We start from the raw sequence: 18,642 nt of genomic DNA on the forward strand, positions 1-18,642 counted from the left end.
TACAGTGTACCTTAGGTACCCAGGGCATAGGTGTACCCAGGGCCTACCAGGGGCTGCAGCATGTATTATGCCACCCCTGGCTGGCCATCCAAAACTGACACAACTGGCTGCTTGACAGCTGGGGCAAGGTGGTGTAATCACCCCTTGCTTTAGATATAGCTACCTATACCTATATCTAACCCTAAAATGGACACACAGATCTCCTATCAGTCACTCCTATGGCAGGCCTTAACAATCCTGAAGGCAGAGTGCTTGGAATCGTGTGAGATGTTGCTCTGGCATGAGCTGAGCCTGTCTGCGGCTTTCGGGATCCATCCCTTAGCCGTTTCCATGATATCGCATACCATATACTCTTAAGTGCATTATAATCCTCGCGGTTATATGCCAACTCTGGTATCGCTTTATCAAAACATGTCGAGTAAGGTGTCATACGAATTGGAATACTAACCCCTCGCCAATTCTGGCGACGGGGTTAGCATTCCACCCTTCTAGAGGGACACGACATGTATGTAACCCCTAACCCCGGTTAAAGTCAAACAGAGCCTCAGCTCCACAAAATGGATGCTGCCACCGAGACACAAGTCTGCCCTCCTGCTGCTGGGAGTCCTCCCAGAGCAGGAGATAAGGACAAAGGGTTTCCTGCCAGGGGCGGTGCCAGCACCGTCCCAGACAGGGTTTTGTGTATTGTAGGTAGGCAGGGCTTTAGAGGAAGGTGACTGCACGTGGCACCCCGGTGCTCACTGTGCATAGGCTGGCTGGAACCAGTTCCAGGGTCACTCCAGACCCTGTGCTGGGGAAAAGCCCGCCAAGGAAGTGGGTGTAACCACCCCCCTCCTGGTCCCACCCCTAGGGCAGGACTTAGTCGCGTGCCAGCCCCTTTTTACAGGATAAAGGTAGGAACTGGCCCCCTTCCAAATCAGATAATCTTTGAATCCTGAAACTACTTTCCACGAAAGGAACTCAAGACTTCTTCCTAAGATTTCTCCCTTGTGACTAAGGAGTAGTCACCCTGCATCCGCAGGCACCATCTTAAGAACACTGCGGTCTGCTGCAAGTCTCTCCTCCGGATCAAGACTGCCCAGCTCGACGAGAACCGGCTTCCCTGGCACCTCTGACCTCTACCTGCATCATCAGTCACTCTGAGATTCGTGGGTGTGACGAGACCTCGAGGGACCGGCCATCTTCAAAACTGCACGACTTCTTTCCAGCAAGCCCGCCGAGTAATTTCCTGGTGAGTGCTTTGGGGTCCGAGAAGCCCCGACCCTGAGCAGCTCCAGCACCGAAGTGCAGCCTCCCAGCATCTCCACGATCTGCGTGGGGCCCTTCTGCTTTTTGCTGCTCACCGCGTTGTTTGGCTACTAGCCCGCTGGCTTGTGGCCTTCTGAACGACGCCCGACGACATTTCTGCTGCTGGTCTGGTTGCTCCAGGCTGGCCCTTGCTCCCTTCCAAAAGAGGAGCACCCCGGACCCTCCTGGTCCACTCAAGACGCCATTTTGAGTCCACCGCGTGGGCTTGAATTAGCCAAGGCTTGTTGCCCAATCCTGGGTAACTTCGACGCCGACAGCTTCATCCATCGTGGGACAGCTCGCCTCTCCATCCTGGTCGCCGACAACGCCTCCTGGTCCGTGAGATCTGCAGAGCCAGCGTCGCCCACTCACCTAGTCGAGGTGACTTCGCCCGGTGCCATCCTGGTGCCCACTTAATCACTGGCTAGTGATTCAAGAACTTGGTCCCCTCTGCTTTCAGGTTTCTTCTTCCTCGATCCAGGCTTGGATCCAACGAACTTTCCTTCACTGGTCGCCTGCCAGCAACTTCCTTCTTCCAGGCTCCTGGTCCGGCAACGAGATCCCCGACGTCTTTTCAGACCTATGCAGCTGCAGCCCCTGGGCTAGGTAACTTCGGCACTTCGGTGTCCCAGCATAGCCTCACTATCCTAGGGTCAGGATCCACTGTCGTTTTCTTCCTACCAGGTCGGGTTCGCCCGTGAACACTAACTTTGCCTTTACTAGCTTCCATAGACTTTGTCCCGCATCCCGCGTGAGAGTGCACACTCTGCACCCGAGTCCCCTAGGTCTCCTAGAAGTAATCTAACGATTCTATAGTCAAGTCCTAGCGATTCCAAAGCCTATTAGTACTGTACTTACCTGCTAGTAATTTCGCATTCCACTTTTAGAGTATATGGTTTTTCGTGCCCCTCGGGCATTTGTGTATAACGTGCTAACTTAAGTATTTTCGTAAGAGTTTTGTTGTGTGCCTAGCACCCTGTCCTCATAAAGAGTACAGGGTTGTTGTGATTCTAATAAATACATTGTTTATTTTCATAACACTTGTGTGGTGTCCTTTCACTGGGTGTTCAAGGGGTAATGTGATGGTAAAACAGCTGGCTTAACACGCCCTCTAGAGTCTTAGCCTTAGACTGCTCGTATCCATGCTACTAGGATAGCTGGTCTATAAGGTTGACTTACAACCAATCATCAATAAGGGTTGTTTGGACTGATATATAGTGATCACTAGAATAGTGAACACTGCACATCAGGCCAACTTCCCACACCAACCATATTGTTACCCCGCTTATACATCTTGCTCACAGCAATCTTGTACCAGTACTCCCAATGCCAACCGCCGCCACCAAATTGATCTGCCCCAAGAGCTAGAGCCGGGTGTCAAGGCAAGAACATGGCCCGTTGCCAGTGACCACCTACAGGCTCCGGCTAGTTCTCCATCAACCAAGTTACGGAGCAACATTTCTGCTTACCTCCATCGCTGGTAGGATATAACTACAGACCAATGGGTGCAAAACATTATTCAATTTGGCCATACTCTAATACTCTAGAATGTATTCAAACTCCAGCCCCCTCTCCCCCCACACACACACAACACCGCAACCCTCTGTTCCAAAGCATCTTAAGCATCTCAACTTGGAGGTCATTACAATGCTAAACAAAGTAACAATCGAACCAGTTTCCACATTACAGGGAGGGAGGGGACTCTATTCCTGTTTTTCTTTGGGCCGCAAAAAGTTCAGGTCTAAAACTGGTTGCCATTGTTTGAACTCTCAAAACAGATTTCTAGAAAGTCCTTCCACATGGTGACTTTACAGGACCTTCTTTTGCTCTTAAATCAAAGGGATTATATGAAAACCCTTGACCTTTAGGGTGCTGATTTCCATATCCCCATCCACCCATCCCACAAAGTTCCTACAGTTTACAATACTCCAGTTCAAAGTAGTTCCTTTGGCCTAAATCTGCCCCTCTCATATTTACAAAGTGCTGGACACCGGTAGCAGCTTTCCTAAGAAAACCAAGACCTCAAGTGTTCCTGTATTTGGGCCATTCGTTAGTCAAGTCGCCGTCCATTCTCCTAGCACCAGCTTGTACAACACAGTTCATCGACCCAGCCATGAATCCAAAGGTCAGTCTTTCATTCTTCAAAAACTAATGCGTTCCTAGGAGCGATGCTTCAGACAGTACTCAACAAACATATCCTTTAATGTAGAGACCATTGAAAGTTACTCCCTTAGCACAACTGATGTTGAAAAATGGGTCTTTCAGTTCTCCTTTACGAATCCATATTGGGATGAGATCCTTGTGCATTCCCCATGTTTCATTCTGCCGTCTAAGGATGCGTCCGCTCCAGGAGGAAGTAGACCAACTGTGACTGCAGACAACTGGATCTTTCGGAGATCTACTCACCATCACTCCTGCCATGATCCATGTCCTAGCATGTTGAATGCATCCAAAATATCAATATCTTTCCTGAGTATACCTTCTCCGCTGGTCATAACTACAGACTCCCCCCTGGAAGGATGGGGGAGCGTACCTTCAGGACTTGCACGTCAGTAGTAGGTGGCAAAAGCCTCATCTCCATATCAACTTGTTGGAGCTCAAAGCAGTCCATCTCGCATTATAGACTTTCCTTCCAAGAATAAGCAACTCTGCCGTACTCCTCTGTATGGACAATACAACCTTGATGTGCTAAATCAATAAGCAAGGCGGCAAAAATCAGGCCTCTTCTCTCAAGAGGCACAGTGCATCTGAGAGTGGGCAATTGTCAACAGACTGTCCCTATGAGCAGAACATGTCTTGGGAAAGCAAAGCACAATAGCAGACACACCAAGGTCATCTTGTCACAAATGGGAACTGGATCAGTAAACTCCACCGCCTCTTTCTTCATTCGGGCAAGCAAGTTCTTAAGTTGGAATCCCCTTCGGAGATCATGTGGGAATGCATTTTTGATGGCATTGTCAGGCATCTTTGCCTATGCCTTTCCTACCATTCCTCTCCTCCTAAGAGTTCTCATGAAGATAAAGGCTGTACTATGCAGTATGATCCTCCAAACCCTGTCCTGGCCATGCCATCACTAGATTATGGAGCGCCTTCTCGTGGAGAACCTCACATCCCCTCAAAACCGTTGGGTAGAATTTTGGTGCCAGCAAGCTAAAGTGCATCTGCGCTCTCCTTTGCCTCGAGAGAGTATCCCTCATCTCCTGCACTTAAGAAGATCAGAAAGGACTCATGCATCCATCAAGGTCCAGTTGGCAGCTATCTTCCACTTAAGATCATCTGCTTTGCCATTCTTATAGTCCACTAGAATTGCTAAGCAATTTCTCAAAGAACTGTTTATGGTTTTTTTCACCAGTAAGATCTCCTCCACTGCTCCGGCATCTCAATATTGTCCTCTCTCAGCTTATGAGGCATCTGTTTGAACCCATTCACAGAGCTGATCTGAAGATCATTTCTTGGAAAGTTGCCCACATCATGACTTTAACATCTGACATGGGAGTTAATGATCTTCAAGCCCTCACCATTCAGGAACTTTTCTGCAATTTCCCGATAGTGTGGTTCTTTGTGCAAAGATTCCATTACTGGAGAAAAAGTTACAGGTAAGTAACTTATTTTCTTACTCCAGTATTGGAGCTTTCATACTTACCTGTAACTGTACTTCTCCAGTATTGGTAGCTGGAACCAGCAAACACATGTAAAATAGAATAATAAAGCTGTGTTCTTTTATTTTGCTCTACGGTCGCTGCCAAATAATGAGGGCGGGCCTTCAGGAGCTGGAAGGGTGGGCTCAGGACCCTGCCAGTGCACACGCAGGTTTGTTCCGCTGTCCTAGGATGGCCAAACCAACATGCACACTTGGATATCTCCAGGCTATATCAGCATGGCTCGGGAGCACAGGCTCACAGTCCCTGCTGGAGCATTGAATCGGCCCATTCCGCCCAATCCCTCACACTTCTCTCATGCTAGGTAATACCATCATGAGAGTAGTCTGAATTGGTGCAGGGGGGCTATATAGAGTAGACAGAATATCCCTTCCACTCCTTGACTAATGAGATTCTATCCCTGCAATGCTAACCTGTGTGAGTTTTAAAAAAGATGGTTACGTTCATCTGTCAAAATGTCTCTGTAAATCACTCATTTTTTTGTTTGCGCAATTAATGACTATATAAAAGTATCTACAAGTTCTAGTCGCCAATCTGTGTTCTGTCCAGTATCTGTAGATTGTAATTTTTTTTCAGGGTAGAAGTAACTAATTAGTGAAAATCCCAATTTCCTATGGCTCAATATATTCCTTTTCCATCTCCGTATACTGTGGTGGGAGAGGAGTTGGATGACTTCCAGTGCAAGTAACTATTGACCATTCTGTTGCTTTATTCATGAATATTAGTTTAAATTCAGTGCTAGGTCAATCTCCTTTAAACAGGGGCCATCTCACAGGACACGCTCCTGTTCTACCAGCTGCGTGCCACATGCCGGAAGCTGCATTCCACTTTTCCTCAACCCCCGCCCAATATGCCTGCTCTGGATCTCATTTATATCTCCTCGTCCCCACACATTAGTCCCTAAACTATGTGCCCTCACTCTGGTGTTGATCCCCAATTCCTCTGATCGTGCTCTGGAGGCGTGGGGTGCTGATCTTGGCGCCGACATCTCGCCAGCTGACTGGCTATACTGTTGTAATCAGACGAAGAAGCTGTCACCAAATTACCGGCTTCGTCTGATCCATTTTAAGTATCTGCATAGGCTTTACCGTACCCCAGTGCAACTCCACAGGCTTGGGCTCACTCCCGGAGATAATTGTGTGCGTTGCGCCGCCCCTGCAGCGGATTTCGCTCATCTGGCTTGGCTCTGCCCTAAGGTTTCGGAGTTTTGGAAGTCCGTGTGCTCTGGTATCTGAAATTACCGGTGCGACAGTGCAACCCGAACCACCTTTGTGCCTCCTAGGGTTTCCTGGCTCCTCCCGTCGCCTGATCGTGATGCTGCTGGTCCTTGCTAGGCGTAGGGTGGTAATGTGTTGGGGGCGTAAGCCGGCCCCCAAGGTCGAGAGTTGGCTGGAGGATGCCTCTTGGTGTCACTATCCTTTCGGAGTTTTGGGATTGGATGCCTGCTAGGTCCCGACCTGCTGACATTTGGGGCCCCCTGATTGTCTATCTCCTTTCTCGCTCTCCCCCTGGTGGCGCTGCCTCTCCCGCTCTCCCTGCCGTCCCTGAGTCCGCGGCGGTCGCCGGTGCTGGTCAGTGACTGCCCCTCCCCCCCTGCACTGTGCGCCTCCGCCCTTTTCTGCCTAGCCCTGTATTTATTCATTGGGAGGGACCTTGATGTGATGGAGCTGTGATATTCTCTCCTTGTTTATTCACGGTGTTGACAATTGATATCAATGTCTAATTGAACGCCTGCCCTGCTTTTTTATTTTGTGTATTGCACTGCACAATGTACTGCCTGCTTTGATCTTTTTCAATAAAGGTTTTTTTGAAATAAAAAAAACAGGGGCCATCTCAGTAGAACCCTTATTGAGTCAGGTAGTTGAACTTTACTCAACCAGTTACTCCTTTGTTTGGTTATGCCAAAAAGACTTTGCTGGGGACAAGCCCAAGCCTTATGCAGTTTCTCTCCAAAGAATCACTGTGGTATCTTGGGCATGGTAATTCACCTGTAGATGCCCTCTTTTGTTTACAAAAAAAGAAATTGCTGGGATTAGTGTGTCCACTTGACAGAAATGTATGTGGCAGAGGTTGGATTCTGCAATCATTGAAAGTTGAGGCATTGGAATTTTTATATATTCTGATTACTATCACTTCTTAATGATCCATTTTAACTAATTTGAGTGAAAACATTTCTGAAGACGATCCTACCAGAAACCTATCGCTCTAGTTCTTTGCTTCAAGCCATATTGAGGAGTCCAGATGAATCCGTTAACCCGCTAATCTCATCTTTGAAATGAGTCAGGTAAGTGTGCACAATTTGAAATCACTTTTTTGTGCTACTGGTTCGATTAAATCCATAGGTTTCCCAAATTTGATGGGAAGATTAAACAGTCTTGCCAAGTTTTTAATGGAATTGGGAAAATGTCTTTGTGGCAAAATGTATCCATATAGTCTGGCTGTTGATCAGTGGGGACAGAAAATAAATTAATGGAAGAACTGTTATTTTGAAACCTATTTTGACCTTCAATATACCAATTCATAACCCATCATACTTATCAATGTGTTGTCATAATTATGTTTGGTCTCTTAAAGCGGATCTACAATAATTCACAAACTCTGCAAAATAGCCTAGGTTGATATTACGTAGATCAAACCCCAATAACCTTTGGAAGACGCATGTTGCTAAATGCTACCTTGGGATGCTTATTCCTAACAGATTAGCAGCGGGCAGTCTACTAGAAAAAATAGGAACAAGGTAAAGTGGATGGAAAGGAAAATTTGAGGTAATGATGTCTGCATATTACTGGAATGTTTTATAAATCAACTAAGTACAAGGAGCTGTATTCTGTTGTGAAGCAATGCAATGACAAACTGACTTTTCAGTCCTGGAGGCAACTAAAGTAGGATGGTTGGATGATGTTCTGTGCAGTTTAGATCCTTATTCATAGGGGATCCGCTACTCTACTTTGTCCAAGCTACTAGTTTCTTTGGTACTTTACTACCAGCTTAAAGTTGAAATTGATCTGGGTGTAATAAAGCCTTGGCTAAATCTCCTCTACATCTTGATGGTTTAATACCTTGGGTACCTCCTTAAAGGTGGGAAATGCTCTAAAACGAAACCTAAACAATATACTAATTTTATGCACATCTTGACGCTCTTTTTCCTCATGTTCTAGTACTTGTCCCTTTGTTCTTGACTTGTGGATCTATTCTACCGCTTTTGCTAGTGGGTTTTCATAAGTCACAAGGTCTGAAAGTTTATGCTCCTTAGAATGTTCACAACACATTCCACTACTCTGAACCATACCCTAAACTACCAGTTTCCCCATGGCTTATTGTGACATGGATCATTTATGCTGAAAACTTTGAATCTTGAGCCGCTGAAACTGAACAAGATCTAGTCAAACTGTTTCCATTCAGTGTTGTATTTGATTTTGCATTTTGATTTCCTCTTATTATTATTTTACTGCATAACTGACCTCCATCTTGAATCTCTTGTTTATCCTAGGTACCTGGCTAATGACATGGAGGAGGATGAGGAAGAGTACAAGTATGAGATCTTTCCATGGGCACTTGGTGAGAACTGGCGGGAGCTCTTCCCTCAATTCCTGAGGTTGAGAGATAGTTTTTGGGCTAAACTGAACTATCGAGCTGTGGTCAGCAGGAGGTGCTGTGAAGAGGTAAGCATCTGTTTGATAGTGGGTCTGGTTCAGACCGGTTCCCACTTTAGCAGTATTATTCATTGCAATCCATATTTAGTCTGAACTTTTATCACTAAACTGCTCTTGCCTCTGAAGGCAAAGGAGATCTAAGCAAGAAGAATTGTCTAACCGTTCTGTCCATATTAGTTGGTTAATGGGCTGCTTTCTGAATTTTGACTCAAGCTAACTTTTGCAACTGACCTCTGCTCACCCTTTTTGGCCTGCAGTACCTACTGGGGCGTTCTGCACCTGTTTAGTACATTAAAGATTAACAGATGAATAAAGTATACATCAGAAAGCAAAATTGAAAGTTTTGAAAAGATCGGAAATTAAATTTGCATCTTTAGCTCGATTCATGTGAGCAGTACAAGTGCAGCAAACTCTTATCTAGTGTGGGAAATTGACGGCTTCAGTAGAAGCACTGGTATGTTTCTTTCAAAAAAGTAGGCATTGTGTGCAAAATTAACCTGCAAAATATTTTTGATTCCAGCAAATCGCTCCCTCATGGGTACAAAATATTAAAGCCCCAACTTTCCCAATAAAAAAATAGTTTTTTGTTTGTAAATTAAATTTGCCAAATGTATTAGTTTGATGGATACTTTTTTGTGAATTGTTTTGAGGTTCGTTGTTAAATTAGTGTCCTGGCACCCCATCTTCCAGTAATGATTCAGTGGTGGTGTCGGTGGGTGGGTCTACAGAATTCAAAAGGTTAACTGCTTCTGTGGTGGACCTTTGAGTTCCGAGCTAGTTTGTGTTGATTTGCTGGCTCCTTGCACTATATGGGAGGGCAGCAAGGAGTTCATGATATAGCAGAATAGTGTTAGGATTGTCTCTCTTAAACAGTGGTTGAATTGTTTGTAGAAGCAGTCCTACCTATTGTAGCAAGCAGTTTTATGGTTTTGGTTTGTGTAGGAAGGTGGATATCGGACTATATGGTTACCCCAACTTTTTGCCTAGTGTTTAGCTGGTTTTTGATTTAGTTGGCCTGGGATCCTCCTATTCAGGGTCCCAGGCTATCTGCTCTCTGTAAATTGGACTCCATGTACTTTAGGTACATATCCAATTGGGTATTGGGGTCACCTTTGTAAGCCCCTGTATAGTGTACCATAGGTACCCAGGGCATAGGTTCATCCAAGGCCTACCAGGGGCTGCAGCATGTATTATGCCACCCTTGGCTGGCCATCCAAACTGACACAACTGGCTGATCACTCAGCTGGGGCAAGGTCGTGTAATCACCCCTTCTGTAGTAGGGGATCTCTGTGTATAGTCATCTAGTGAATAGTCCCGCCCATGTGCGTGGACCCCGGAGCAATCAAAAATAATCTCTTACAGTGTCGAAAAAATGCAGAACTGCACAGACACTTAAGAGAGAATTTAAAGACAGATAATGCAGCCTATAAAAGGCTACACTGTCCAGTACTTCAACTAGAAATTCCACCACAAAATCCACAAAACAGCAAAGCCTGTACAGATTTCCCTTGCTTTAACAGCAAACACCCTCTGGAATGATAGAGAGGAGAACCTGGACAGACAAGCCCCATAGGCTGCCATTATGTGGCTCAGAATAGGATACTGTGCCTTTAAGAGAACCTTCGAGAACTTCACAGTATCCCAGAATGCACTGCAGGTCCCAGTTACTTTCAGTTCTTTTTTCCGGCCCCTGCAAGCAGGACCCTGGAGCATTGAGCTCTCCCATTTCAAGGGTTTATTGGTGTTATTTCACTATAATTTCGATTTGAGTGCTTCTAAAGTACTTTTGTGCTGTTCTTCTTGGTTTTTGCTCCTTTTTGATGTCAAATATGCCTGCATTATTTGACAAATGCCCGGAGTGCTCCAGGAAGAAGGCAAAATCAGACTCCCATGAGGTGTGTATCCTCTGCCTTCCCTCTTCCCACACCCCTGAGGAGTGTGGGATTTGTCAAGGTTTCTCTGGCAGGACCCTGAAGGAAAGACAGAAGATCAGGCTTCAGGGCCTCGAGGAAAGAAGGCTGAAGGCGCAAGGTGGGTCTGGAGGGGCTTCTTCTGCCCATGCTGAGTCCTCTGGGGGGGCTCCCCAGGGGCAGGAAGACCAGCAAACGTCACCATTCTCCGTCTGGTTCGGTGGCACTGACCACGACGTCGAGAGGGATGACCACCGCCTGTTCCCCCATCTCCCCAGGGCTCTGGGTCGAGGAAACGTCGACTGTCGAGGTATTAACACAGGGCGCCGTCTAATCCTTTGACGGTCTCGTCGTCATCGTCGACGTCGAGTGTTCGGCGTCGACGGGCCCGGCGTCGACGCTCGCCGTCGAGGCGACACCGCCGTTCGCCGTCGACTAAGAGGAAGCGATCGTCGTCGAGGGGATCCTCGTCATCGAGGTCGCCGTCGAGGCGGACGAGATCGACGTCGAGGCATGGAAGGCGGCCGACGCCGAGGCATGGAAGACGGTCGACGCCGAAGAGGCGCTCGACGTCGAGGGGCCTACGCTCGCCGTCTAGTCACCGTTCTATGACGTCGAGGGATCGTGGTGAGAGGCCTGATGCTGTGGGGGGCTCACAGGCCTGATCTGGAAAGGAAGGCGGGTCACCGGGATCGGTGTACTCTGAGGTGTATACTCCTAAGAAGACTGTTACACCCCCGCCTCCATTGCTGAGGGGTCTCCCTCCGAGGGCTCCGACCCCTCCTCTGTTACCTCCTCTGCCTCCGCTTCCACCAGTGCCGCGGCCTCATGTGCCAGAAAAGCCGCCCCCGGTTCCACCGAGGTCGGTCTCGTTGCCCAGGCTTCCGACCCCTCCCAAAGGGACTCCTAAGCCTCAGGTCCCGTCCAAGCCCAAGACGCCTGCCCCGGGGAAGCCGGCAGAGCGTCCCAGACCTAGGAGATACGGTCGCGCTCCGGGCGGAGAGGAAGATCAAGGAGTAGACACAGGTCCTCCACTAGATCTAGGCATCGCCATAGAAGGCGAAGATCGAGGTCCCGTACGGACTCCTCTAGGACACTCTCCTATTCACCTACCTTATCGGACTCCCCGGAGACTAGGGTGTCTCTGGTAGACGACGACAGCACGTTCCAGGAGGTTCTCCTGAGGGGGGCTGCGAAGTTGGGTATCATGGTGACGGCTCCTACACCTACGACGTCCGTGATATTCGAGACTCTTCAGAAAAAGCACCTGTCTCGCCCTCTGCTGCCATTGGTGCCAGGACTGGTCGAACCTGCGGAGGAGCTGTTCCTTACGTCTGCGGTGGTGAAGGCTGCTCCCTCCCGACTTCTGAAGAAGTACAGGGCACCGGATTCGGACCCGGCCTTCCTGCGAATGGACCCAGTGCCCGATTCCGTGATCGTGACGGCGGCCAGGAAGTTGCATTCTACCTCCCCGTCCTCCACCGTGCCACCGGATAAAGAAAGCCGCTGGATTGATTTGGCTGGAAGGAAGGCTTGTGGGACTTCTTCCACTACTATGAAGGCCTCCAGCGATTCGGCATTGCTGGGGCGGTACGGCCGTGCGCTGTGGGATTCCCTGGAACAGTTAGCGGACCTTCTGCCACGAGACAGGAGGGAGGACTTCCAAGAAATTGTTAAGGAAGGGATGCTGGTTTCGAACCAGGCCATCAGCGCCGCTGCGGATATCTCGCTGTTGGCGGCACATGGTTACTGTCACAGGGTCAACCAGCGCCGCCATGCTTGGCTCAGACTTGCGTCACTCAAGCCTGAGGCGCAGCAGCGGGTGGCCAATCTGCCTTTTTCCGGTGAAACTCTATTCAAAAAACATGCCGACGATGAAATGGCCCGCATGAAGGCTGAGGCTGAGACCCTGACGGCTGTGGGCCTGGAGAAGCCCAAAGACAAGAAGCCCTACTGCCCGTTCCAACGACTGTTCGGTTCGCAGGGGAAAGGACGAGGACAATCTTCGGGACAACAACAGCAGCAGCAACAGCAGCAGTTCCGGAGACCCTTTCAAAAACGCCAGAGGGGTAGAGGTGGACAGCAGTCCTCTACCGTGAACAAAGGCCCGGCCGGGTCTCGACCCTGAGCGGTTACTTCCCCTTCATCCGTTACCCGCTCCGGTGGGGGGAAGCGTTCAATTTTTTCTGTCCGAGTGGAGAAAAATTACTCTGGACAAGTGGGTGCTGAATATTGTTTGCAATGGATACAGTCTTCGGTTCACCAGCCCTCCTCCATCGATTCCTCCGGTCAGCTCGCAGTATCAGCTGCGCGAGCTCCAGGCGGAGGCCAATATCCTGTTAAGGAAAAGGGCGATAGAAGTCGTACCTCTGTCTCAAAGAGGAAGAGGTCTGTACTCCCGGTTCTTTCTGGTCCGCAAGAAGGACAAGAACGAGTTCAGGCCCATTCTAGACTTGCGACAGGCAAACAAGTGGATTCGCAGAGAAAAGTTTCGCATGCTGTCGTTGCATCAGATTTATCCTCAGTTGCAACAGGGAGACTGGCTGTGTGCCATAGACCTACAGGATGCATACTTCCATGTGCCCATTGCACACAAACACAGGAAGTTCCTGCGATTTCAAGTAGGCACCAATCACTACACGGTACTTACGTTCGGGCTGAAGTCTGCGCCCAGGACTTTCTCGAAGTGCATGGCAGTGGTAGTGGCACACCTGCGGAAGAACAAGGTGTTTGTCTACCCGTACCTGGACGACTGGTTGATCAAGGCCTCCTCCTTCTCGGAAGCTCAAGCGCACTTCCGGAAGACTTGCGTTCTCTTTAACAAGCTGGGGTTGCACATCAACATGTCCAAGTCTGTCCCGACTCCGGTCCAGTGCATTCAGTACTTGGGAGCCTCCATCAATACGCTGTCAGCAAGCGTGTCTCCTTCGGAGGAGCGACGATTATCACTCCTTCGGAAGGCTCAGGCTCTCATGACCACTCCATCTACGACAGTGCGGAAGGTGTCTTCTCTACTGGGATCGATGGCCTCTTGCATCTTCCTGACGCCACATGCGTGACTGCACATGAGACCGCTGCAGGAGTGCTTGGAGGATCAGTGGGACCAGAGGAGAGGATCTTGGGACGACAAGATACGACTGTCTCTGCATGCTCTTCAGTCTCTGAAGTGGTGGTGTTCAGCGGAGAATCTCCTGAGAGGGGTTCCCTTCCACAAGGACATTCCCACAGAGACTATCGTGACGGATGCTTCTCTCCAGGGATGGGGAGCGCACTCCGGAGACTTACAGATTCAAGGGACGTGGTCCCCGACTGAGTCCACGTACCACATCAATTTCCTGGAACTCAGAGCTGTTCACTTGGCACTGAAGGCTTTTCGTATGAGTAACAAGGAGAGAGGTAGGGAGAGTACACTGACACTCTTGTTCCCCGGTCAGTAATCAATAATCAAAAGAAGAGTGTCTATGGAGAAGGCTAAGCCGTTCTAGGGAGCACAAAAAACAACCTCACTGGGATGTTGAAGAAAGCCCTCACTCACCACCTAGTGATGAGATGCTTCATCATCGGGCCCCACCAAAGAGACCGAGTGTCTCTTTGGTGTGCTGCAACGCCAGGTTTACTGCGGAGCGGGATGGTGAATTTAGGGCGTGTTGAGTGCAAATGTGAACTAGTGAATGGTGGGGGTATTAAAATGGTCAGTAGTGTATCTGAGGTAATAATTTTATTAAATGATCACTAAAGACAAAAGATATTAAGATATGTGAGGAAACAGTCCACTTTAATTGAGTGGTGGGTTCCTAAAGGGTAGTCGACATGTTTCTTGCCATCGAAACGGTGTTAATTTACCCGGCAATTCATCAGGACTGTGTGTGGTAAACCCTGGCGGTATGGGCACTCTAAGGCCCACCCTTACCTAGGGACGTGAGTGTGAAAATTAAATAAAAGTGAAAAGTGCAAAAAAATTAGGAATGATTGAACTATTCCTAATTACTCCTGGTTTAGGAGGCTTCTACTTATCGTTTCTGCACCTGGAAGATAAAAGGACAGAGACATACAAGTAGGACCGAACAAACACTTAGAATTTCTCCTGGTTGTTACTGGTTGTTATTGTAAATATCGTGCTCCAAAGGTGAAAATCATTCTAGCTGTGGTCGAATAGCGCTATGGTTAACACCACCTATTAGCCCCGGGTTCAGATGAGCTATGAGAGGTGCGGTGTACTATTCGTGGTACAGACTAGTAGTGACTAAGGAATAAAAAGGTGAAAATCTTCACAGAAGATCGTCAACTCAGCGATCAATATAAATGTTAAAAAAGATCGCAATCAAGTTAAAAATGTCTCACTTTGTAGGTGTTAGGAATGAACACCATGGGTCTCTTCCACCCCCCTCCTGAGACCCATGGTGTTCATTCCTAACACCTACAAAGTGAGACATTTTTAACTTGATTGCGATCTTTTTTAACATTTATATTGATCGCTGAGTTGACGATCTTCTGTGAAGATTTTCACCTTTTTATTCCTTAGTCACTACTAGTCTGTACCACGAATAGTACACCGCACCTCTCATAGCTCATCTGAACCCGGGGCTAATAGGTGGTGTTAACCATAGCGCTATTCGACCACAGCTAGAATGATTTTCACCTTTGGAGCACGATATTTACAATAACAACCAGTAACAACCAGGAGAAATTCTAAGTGTTTGTTCGGTCCTACTTGTATGTCTCTGTCCTTTTATCTTCCAGGTGCAGAAACGATAAGTAGAAGCCTCCTAAACCAGCCGCTTGGTGTGGGGATGGGCTTGCCATTCTATTCACTAGATTATGACTATACACAGAGATCCCCTACTACAGAAGGAGTAGTTTCTGTCCTGTAACTCCAGTTCTGTAGTAGGGGTATCTCTGTTATAGTCATAAGTGCCCGCCCTCCTCCCCGGTGGAGAGAGTTATTCATGTAAGGAATGCTACAGGTCTGGCGTGTTACGCCTTCAAAAAGAACTGAAAGTAACTGGGACCTGCAGTGCATTCTGAGATACTGTGAAGTTCTGGAAGGTTCTCTTAAAGGCACAGTATCCTATTCTGAGCCACATAATGGCAGCCTATGGGGCTTGTCTGTCCAGGTTCTCCTCTCTATCATTCCAGAGGGTGTTTGCTGTTAAAGCAAGGGAAATCTGTACAGGCTTTGCTGTTTTGTGGATTTTGTGGTGGAATTTCTAGTTGAAGTACTGGACAGTGTAGCCTCTATAGGCTGCATTATCTGTCTTTAAATTCTCTTAAGTGTCTGTGCAGTTCTGCATTTTTTCAACACTGTAAGATTATTTTTGATTGCTCCGGGGTCCACGCACATGGGCGGGGACTATTCACTAGATTATGACTATAACAGAGATACCCCTACTACAGAACTGGAGTTACAGGACAGAAACTACTCCTTGCTTAGGTATAGTATTCCTATACCTACCATTATATATAGACACATATACACCTATAAGTCACTCCTATGGCAGGCCTTGACATCCTGGAGGCAGAGGGCTTGGTTTTATGTGAGATGATGCTCTAGCATGAGCTGAGCCTGTCTGCAGCTTTCAGAACCATGTCCTTATAGCTGTTCTATGATCTAGCCATACCATATACTCTTAAGTGCATTATAATCCTCGCGGTTATTGCTAACTTTGGTTTGGCTTTATCAAAACATGTCATGTAAGGTGTCATACGCTTTGGAATACTACCCCCCCCCCTGCCAGTCCAGGCGGCGGGGGTAGCGTTCCATCCTTCTAGAGGGAAAAGACATGTAGTTGTAGCTTTACCCGGTTAAAATAAACAGAGCCTCAGCATCACAAAATGGATGCTGCTGCCACAGACACGAGTCTGACCTCCTGCTGCTAGACAAAACTCTGGCAGGGAAGGCCTGGACAAAGGTTTCCTGTCTTGGGAGACAGGCAGACTTTAGAGTATTGGAGAAGGGTGGGTTGAATGAAATGAGACACTGCCTGGGGCACACAAGGTGCTCCATGCATAGCCCGGTTCAAACCAGTTGCTGGTGCACTCCAGTCCCAGCTCTGGCGCGAAACTGGACAAAGGGAAAGGGGTGTAACCACCCCCTTCCCAGGTTCCACCCATAGGAGGGACCTAGCAGGTAATCCAGCCCCTTAGATTGGTATAAAGCTAGGAGCTGAGTCTAGAGACTTTAGATTATCCTGAACTGAAACTCTGAAATGAAACTCTAGACCTTCGACATTCTATTGAAACTAGAAGACTGAAGAATCTCCATTGTGGTCAAGGAGTGACCACCCTGTGCAAACAGGCACCACCAGTAACTTGCCGGTTTGCTTTGTCGACGCTCCTGCCGGAACCCGAAGACTTAGCGACGCAGCCTCTGGACTTCCAGACTTCTCTGACCCCGACCCACAGCAAAGCTGAGACCGGTGGCGGACACGAGAGATGTGGGACCGGACAACCTTCAGTACCTGCTTTTTGATAACTGTGCAGCTTCTGAGGCGTCCTCGAAGTTGTGCATTGGGACCTGAGAAGCCCAAACCCCGAGCAGTAAGTGCACCGAAGCTCAGCCCTCCACACTCAACGAGTGCCGCGTTGGGCCTGCGCCCACATTTCTCCTCGACGCGTCTTCGCAGTTGCTAGCCCGTTGGCTAGTGGCCCTCCTGAAGACATCCCCTTGAATCAACACTGCTTGCTTGGTTGCTCTGGGCTTGCTCCTGCTTTCCTGTAAAGTGGAAGCTCCACAGGTTCGAGGTATGTGGGCTGCTGAATTCATATCTATAGCATAGATCGCCGCCTAGTGTTGGGTCCGGATGATTGCACATTGTTGTCCTGGAAGAGTCTTCGAAGTATCACGAGATAGGTGGCTCCTCCCCTGGACTACAGTGCGCATGGGCACCGACTCCATGTTTTTTTCCGCCATTGGGTTCGGATGTATATTAGACATCTCCAGTTCGGAATCGAAATAGACTATTCTTAAGGCCTGAAGGCCTTTTCCTATACTGTCTGTATTGTTTTGCGGTCGGTGCCCAGCTCTGTTCCGACTCAGTTCCCGAGTCGGACGTCTAGAGGAGTCGCGTGGCTCTTCGGTGCTCGAGGCCCAGTCGACGCAGCAAGACTTTCGACGACACATCATGGAACGGAGTCCGTTCAAGAAATGTCCCGTGTGCGGATCTAAGTACCCACACATCGACGTCCACCCCGTATGCAACAAGTGCCTGTCGCCGTACCACGATGAAGCCAGCTGTATGGCTTGTTCCAGGTTTCGATCGAAGAAGACGATTCGACTTCGGCGCGCCAGGAGGCGCGGCGATCGGCCCCGGCACCAGTGGACATCTTCGACAGAGAAGAAGCAGACGAACAAGAAGTTCATATGCAGATTTCCCCTCCGCCGGAGGAGATCGACTACGAATAAGACGCGGACGTCGAAGTGGTCGAGGAAGAAGTAGTCGACGAGGTAGGAGACGACAATGAGGCCTACGGGGCCACCGGAGATAGCTCATGTGAAGAGCTAAGCCCAGAGCGAACAATTACTAAGGCTCAGGTTGAGGGATCGCCACACGGCCTTACCCAAAACCTTCCACCCCAATCCACGGCCTCGCCTACGGACACTTCTGCGGAGCCTACCTTGGTGAAAACGAAACTGAAACCTTCGGTGTCGACGAAAACGAAACCTATGGAGACGCCGTCGAAACAAAAGACGTCTGTCACTCTGGCCGCCTCCTCTTCTTCGGACACGTCGGGGCAGCCGAAACCGAAGAAGGCCGTCGACCCGGGGAAGTCGACCAAGGGCGCCGAGCCAAAGTCGGGCAAAGGCGCAGAGTCAAAGTCTGTCAAGAGCGTCGAGCCGACATCGGCCAAGGGCGTCGATCCGAAGGCTGGGGCCCAGCGCCCGGTTCTCAAGTGCACCGACAAGTCCACGTTGGCGCCAAAAGCCGTCGGCGCGGAAAAAGGGCATGGTGCGCCGAAGGGGCCTGATCCTGTGCCTCGGCCGGACAAGAACAAGGCATCGACGCTCGAGTCTTCCCTCGCTGGTGGACCGAAGAAGTCTGTCGGGTCGACGAAACCGTCCGCTTCCTTTACGAAGCAGGTGTCGGACTCTCTACAGCGCATCAGGAACAAGGCTTCCGCGACCGCACCGAAGGA

At 48.9% G+C, this 18,642-nt stretch overlaps 1 protein-coding gene across 3 annotated transcripts in view; it reads left to right on the forward strand.

Moving 5' to 3' along the window:
- The window catches only part of SPDYC (speedy/RINGO cell cycle regulator family member C), a 136,990-nt gene that overhangs the window by 82,719 nt on the left and 35,629 nt on the right, over positions 1-18,642 (forward strand). For all 3 annotated transcript variants that reach the window (XM_078662101.1, XM_078662103.1, XM_078662102.1), the window contains exon 5: positions 8,437-8,608. In XM_078662101.1, the coding sequence (XP_078518227.1) occupies positions 8,437-8,608 (172 nt within the window). The remainder of the gene's footprint in view (positions 1-8,436; positions 8,609-18,642) is intronic.

This window comes from Lissotriton helveticus, chromosome 9 (genome assembly GCF_964261635.1).
Source record: "Lissotriton helveticus chromosome 9, aLisHel1.1, whole genome shotgun sequence".
In the NCBI taxonomy this organism is placed as follows: domain Eukaryota; kingdom Metazoa; phylum Chordata; class Amphibia; order Caudata; family Salamandridae; genus Lissotriton; species Lissotriton helveticus.